At 39.6% G+C, this 6,303-nt stretch overlaps 1 protein-coding gene across 1 annotated transcript; it reads left to right on the top strand.

The window, feature by feature from the left end:
• The first annotated feature begins 305 nt into the window (after positions 1-305).
• Positions 306-3,915, top strand: LOC120427187 (homeobox protein E60-like). The gene is made up of 3 exons (XM_039592051.2): positions 306-387; positions 2,136-2,302; positions 3,001-3,915. The coding sequence occupies exons 1-3, from the start codon at positions 321-323 to the stop codon at positions 3,277-3,279; spliced, it is 513 nt and encodes a 170-aa protein (XP_039447985.1). The 5' UTR covers positions 306-320; the 3' UTR covers positions 3,280-3,915.
• Positions 3,916-6,303: the final 2,388 nt, after the last annotated feature.

Genomic DNA, 6,303 nt, shown 5'->3' with positions numbered 1-6,303 from the left:
TGGGTTATGAGTTTTTGCTTTATCGTTTTATAATTTATACCTTAAATAAAAAAAAATTGACGCATATAACGCATTTTTTTAATCTTCTTTAAAACATTTAAAATTTGTTCAAACTACAAACTAGTTTCCCCTATAATCCCCTCATTCATTAATTCACTCAACGAAAAATGCACACACCATTCACAAAAAAAAGCGTTTCATTATATTGAAAGAGCGTCGAAGCCTACGCATCTCTCGCATCAGTAAGCACGGCCTGCTGAAATGAAAATCCAGTTGTGCGTCCTGGCGCAAGATCGTGATGTGTTTTGCTAAAGTTGTTGATGTTGTTGGAGCCATTTTGCCAGGCCGAGAGACATCAAGATTGTCAGCGCTCGCGCGATCTCTATGGTAAGATTGTGCTGTGCTAAAAATTGCCATGTACAACAGAGTTGTCATACAAGTCGATTACATCGATCTTGGGAATGGGGTTTTTGTGTTTGTGTTTGTGATAGAAGTAGACTAAGTTATAATTTAATACTTTGGGCGTTGAGGTGTGATCAGATTTTTACAGATGATAGCGAAGAATTGCTTTAAAAAATGGCATTTGAGACATTTTTACCACAACCAAAGGGTTCAACTCATGACCAACTAATGAAATGACCATCAAACTAAATAATCAATAAGGGAAGAAGTGAAAAACAAACAGATTCGAAAAGCGGACCAACCATAACATAATGAAATTATCGATGTTAAACGAAGGAGAGAACTCATACACATGAGACAAGAGGGGCCACTTGAGGCAGAGGTCCGAACACGCGCAAAACTTGGCCATTTCAATCAGTGGGTCCAACCTGGATGGCGCTCGGCGAATCCCTCGGAATCTCCTCGATTTGAATAAATCTCAACAGGTCGTCGGGTAAAGTGGACCACCCAGGTCGTGCGCGCAGAAACAGCCCTCTCGAGTGTATCGGTTGAAGTTTTGCTCTGGGATTGAGATTTTTTGGTCTTTTTTGTCTCACTTTTTTGGATATTTACGAGGGATGATGGAAAGACGAGGGGAACACCACGTGCTTTTGGGGATTCTCGTTCTCTCTTTCTCTGGGGGTGATTCCTGGACGATTAGTCATCACGACGTGATTGTTGATTGCAGTGAATTTTAGGTGGAATTTTCTAGGTTAAGTAAAAAAATGTTTTTGATTATCTCAAAAATTAAATTGTAATTAAAATCACAAAATAACATACAAACAAGCTGGACTGTGGGGTCGAAGTCGCCAAGTTTTCAGAAGCCGAAATCACAGTCGAAGTCGGAGTCGATACAAAATCTACCCGAGTTCCATACGGCATACCATAACCTAATCGTAAACAAACACAAATACAGCTCATAGTTCTCAGGCATCAATCAGTTCCAGCTCCAAGTCTGATCCCAAACCGCGCTGAATCGTTAAGAAGGTTCGGTTAATATTATTGTTATTCTAACGCGCTTTGTATTGCGATCCAAAGCAAATAAGACATAAAGAAAGGCTAAACAGACGGAGAGAGGAAGAGAAAACAAATTGGACTCTATTTGAACTGGATGAAAGACATGATCTTCAACAATTGAACAAAAAAACGACGACGCGCCAAGCGCCAAAGTACCTCAAGTCAGTCAAAGTCCGTCAGAGTTCAGTCAGTTGGTACACGTAGAGTACGGCGGCCCCACTTGACGAGGGGTCCAATTCTTGGGATGCACTCCTATTAGCATTTGTTCCGTCATCATCTTCCTTTCTGCTTCTTGTTGGACGTTTTTCTAGTTTAAAGAAATTTAAATTGAGTGTGATTTCGTTGGCGCTTGAATGGCGCCACCGACTTCTGGCCCCAGATCTTCGAACTTCGTTGGTGGTCCCAACTCCGTTGGAAGCATGGCCCATGGCCACGAGAGGGGCCACATCATCATCATCATTATTACCGCTCATTACCGAATATCTCATTACACAGTCGACTAGTCGAGAGGGGGGGAGGCGAGTTGAAAGAGAGTAAAAGTTGAGGTTATGTTCAATGTCTGAGAGGGGCCGTTATGATGCGTGTTACGGAAGCGTGGTGCATTTAATGACTAAATTTTGTTTACCTTTTTAACCATCGTCTTGTTTGCTCCTTCTTCTTCTTCTGTTGACGTTTAGGTCCACGGACGCGCAAACCAAAGAAGAGCCCCAGTGAAAAGGCTGCGGCGAGTGCGGCGGCGGCGGCCACGGCAGCTGCGGGGGCAGCCAGTGCCAGTGCTGCGGCCATCGCCGACGATAAGCGACCCCGGACGGCGTTCAGCGGACCGCAGCTGGCCAGGTTGAAGGTGAGAAAATTGGGTCGTGTGTTAAATGGGTGCAGAGAAGACACCTTTTGATGGGTGTTGAACAATTAATGTAGTTGGAGGAGGTTTTTTATTTATTGAATCTCCCAAACTTTTTCTTTATAACTTTCACTTTTACTAAAAACTAAAAATGACCAAAATGACCAAAATGACCAAAATGACCAAAATGACCAAAAAGACCAAAATGACCAAAATGACCAAAATGACCAAAATGACCAAAATGACCAAAATGACCAAAATGACCAAAATGACCAAAATGACCAAAATGACCAAAATGACCAAAATGACCAAAATGACCAAAATGACCAAAATGACCAAAATGACCAAAATGACCAAAATGACCAAAATGACCAAAATGACCAAAATGACCAAAATGACCAAAATGACCAAAATGACCAAAATGACCAAAATGACCAAAATGACCAAAATGACCAAAATGACCAAAATGACCAAAATGACCAAAATTACCAAAATGACCAAAATTACCAAAATGACCAAAATGACCAAAATGACCAAAATGACCAAAATGACCAAAATGACCAAAATGACCAAAATGACCAAAATGACCAAAATGACCAAAATTACCAAAATTACCAAAATTACCAAAATTACCAAAATTACCAAAATGGCAAAATCATAATTTTCTAACCGAAATTTCAATTTTTCTCTCCCCTTTCCAGCACGAGTTCGCCGAAAATCGCTACCTGACCGAGCGTCGCCGCCAGCAGCTCAGCGCCGAGCTGGGTCTGAACGAGGCGCAGATAAAAATTTGGTTCCAAAACAAACGGGCAAAAATCAAAAAGTCCTCCGGCCACAAGAACCCTCTCGCGCTGCAGCTGATGGCCCAGGGTCTGTACAACCACTCGACGGTGCCGCTGACCCGCGAGGAAGAGGAGCTGCAGGAGATGCAGGCCGCGGCGGCAGCGGCTGCCGAGTCCCGGATGGGGTCTTCCGATTGATCTTTGAGGGTGGCCGCGAAGACGGTTACCTAGGAAGTTGCGTTGGCGTTCTACTACAATGTGTGACTCTTGAAAACGAAATGAGAAAAAATCGAATGAAATATCTGTGATATCGTAAAGTTAGTTCAGTTCAACAGTTACGAATGGTGTAAATGCAATTTTTTGTGTTTGTTCAGTGGCAGGTAGATTTGAATGTTGTAGACTTTTTCACCCTCCCCCTAACTGTTTCTAATTTATGAGCTTTTACCTTGTATTTGAGCCGAATTCGGTTAACCAATCAGAAAACTGCAAATAGAACAATATCCGTTCATAGATAAATCAATCTGTACATTAACTAGTGTAAATACGAATTACTTTTAAATTGCGAACATGCTATCGATTAACTAGTAATATATTAAAACAACAATAAAAAAAAACATTTTTAATGAAACCTATGTTGAAGGTAGATCAAGTGTAAATATTCAAATTTATTTATTCTGTTTGTGGTGCAGCAGCAGCAGCAGGTGAAGAAAACTGAAACCAGATGCAAAATTACACGCAAAAAAAAAATCAACAGATAATAAATCTTGAAATGGTGTTTTGAAAATGGAATGAATGCGAAAATAAAGTACACTCTAGCAATATCGACATCAATTACACACTGTCTTTTTTATTGCTAATATCCGAACTAGTTCCTTGCTAAGCGTGAATCGCGTGTTGGGTATCGGTTGATCATATCGCATTTTTCGAAACTGCCAAAGATTTTAGATATTTTGGTCACATGCTATTGATAGAAAAATACTGCTTACTAATTATGTTTCAAACTGACAGTAATGTTTTTTAGATTTACTTTTTCATAATCAGTATTATTCAGACCAATAATTAAATTATATTAATATCCTTTCAGGCTAAGTCACTAGCTTTTATTTTAGTTAGAGTTAGAGTTTCGCTTAATTCTCACATATCCCTACAAATTTTAGGGGCAATGTGAAGGGTTGAGGGAAATTTGTCATAAAGATGCTGTGATGCGTTTTGAGGTTGAGAATTTTTTTTATCCTGAAGGATCAAGAAAAACGACGTAAACTTTTATTTTTTTTAAATTTTAAGAATAATAAGAATTTTAAGAATTTTAAGAATTTTAAGAATTTTAAGAATTTTAAAAATTTTAAGAAATTTAAGATTTCTTAAATTTTTTTAAAAATTTTAAGAATTTTAAGAATTTTAAAAATTTTAAAAATTTCGAGAATTTTAAGAATTTTAAAAATAGAGTAGTGTGGTGCCTGTAGGGACTCGCAGTCCTGCTTCTTCGTGTTATTTTCCGTCTCTTTTGTGTCGCTGTTCGAGTGCATGGGGTGATTGGTCATTATAATTAAACAATGGCATTAGTAGTGCGGTGCTTGTGAGGACGCGCAGTCCTGTTTTTTCGTGTTATTTTACGTCTCTTTTGTGTCGCTATTTGTGTACATGGGGTGATTGGATTTCTTCTTCTGCTTTTTTAATTTATTTTTAGTTCGCGCGTTCGTTGGCCGATGAATTTTATTTTTGTTCTCTTTATATAGTTTTCGATAGAAACGATCCGATTTTTTGTTTTTTTGAGACAAGCAAGTCGTATTGCTGGATTAAGTCCTTTCCATATCATCGAGGATCGGAAGGCAGATCGACGAATATGTTTCAAGGCTTATGATATAAAATAATTTTAATAAATGAAGCCCTTACTACATCACTGTTGATCGGAAGTCACGCTGACGGAGAATTTCTGGAGAATCGCGGTCGAATTAATACTATATTTAAATCCCTAGATAGGTATCTTTCCGCAGCCGGCTGCCTAAGATTTTTAAAATTTCAACCGATAAACAAATTGCTTATGGTCGCATCACCTACCACAGTGAATCCTGACCTCATACCCATCTTACTAACCCCTCAAAACTCATGTGATACTTTGTCGGAGACGCAGCTGATTTAGCGGTCCCATCACTCAAGTATCGGCTAACATTCCCATCCACTTCCCCGTGTCTTACCTCTGGTCGTGGCCGGCGTCGGTATTGATCAGCATGATAGGGACCTTTGAAAATTGCGAAGGGGTGATGATTGGTTCCTACTTTTCATCTGTGGTCCACGGAGCAATTTCTGGGGGTCCCGGTCAATAACGAAGTAGCAGCTACGGGTAGACACCAATGCTATGCTATGCTATTCTCACATATCCCTACAAATTTATACAAACATGCTCAAAATGGTATAACCATGCAAATGTGTTCATAAATGTTGCACTAAACGTTGTTTTAATTATTTTACGTTTATTCAGCAACTCCCCACGAAAACAGCACAATTAAAAAAACTAACTAAATCCACCTATGTGGTTGGAGCCTTCCTCACAACTGTACACAAGTTTCATCTATTTTTTAGATCCGGCTTCCAAAAAGTACATCGATATCACTTAAGTGGCCATATCTCGAGACAGGGTTGTCAGATCGTCAATGTGTCAATGTCAATGTTTTGGGCTCGTTGGAAAGGTTTTTTGATAACCTAACCAACGATGGGTCGGATGATGGATCCGGACAAAGTTTACATACATTTAAGTGAGATCCGGCATCCAAAAAGTACATAATTGTCACTTAAGTGGCCATATCTCGATACATGGTTGCCTGATCTTCAATGTTTTGGACTCGTTGGAAAGGTCTTTTGATAACCTAACCAACGTTGGGTCGGATGATGGACCCGGACATAGTTTACATACATTTAAGTGAGATCCGGCTTCAAAAAAGTACATCAATATCACTTAAGTGGCCATATCTCGAGACAGGGTTGCCCGATCTTCGATGTTTTGCACTCGTTAGAAAGGTCTTTTGATAACCTAACCAAAAATCGGTCGGATGGTGGATCCGGACATAGTTTACATACATTTAAGTGAGATCCGGCTTCAAAAAAGTACATCAATATCACTTAAGAGGCCATATCTCGAGGCAGGGTTGCCAGATCGTCAATGTGTTGGACTCGTTGGAAAGGTATTTTGATAACCTAACCAACGATGTGTCGGATGGTGGATCC

The sequence above is a fragment of the Culex pipiens genome, chromosome 2 (genome assembly GCF_016801865.2).
Source record: "Culex pipiens pallens isolate TS chromosome 2, TS_CPP_V2, whole genome shotgun sequence".
NCBI classification, from domain to species: Eukaryota; Metazoa; Arthropoda; class Insecta; order Diptera; family Culicidae; genus Culex; species Culex pipiens.
This window is presented reverse-complemented; position numbering and strand designations above follow the sequence as displayed.

Coding starts and splice junctions, on each gene's coding strand:
- LOC120427187 (XM_039592051.2), top strand. CDS start 321: ATGTTGTTGGAGCCATTTTGCCAGGCCGAGAGACATCAAGATTGTCAG. Junction 388..2,135: donor GCGCTCGCGCGATCTCTATG/GTAAGATTGTGC, acceptor GTTGACGTTTAG/GTCCACGGACGCGCAAACCA. Junction 2,303..3,000: donor CGCAGCTGGCCAGGTTGAAG/GTGAGAAAATTG, acceptor TCCCCTTTCCAG/CACGAGTTCGCCGAAAATCG.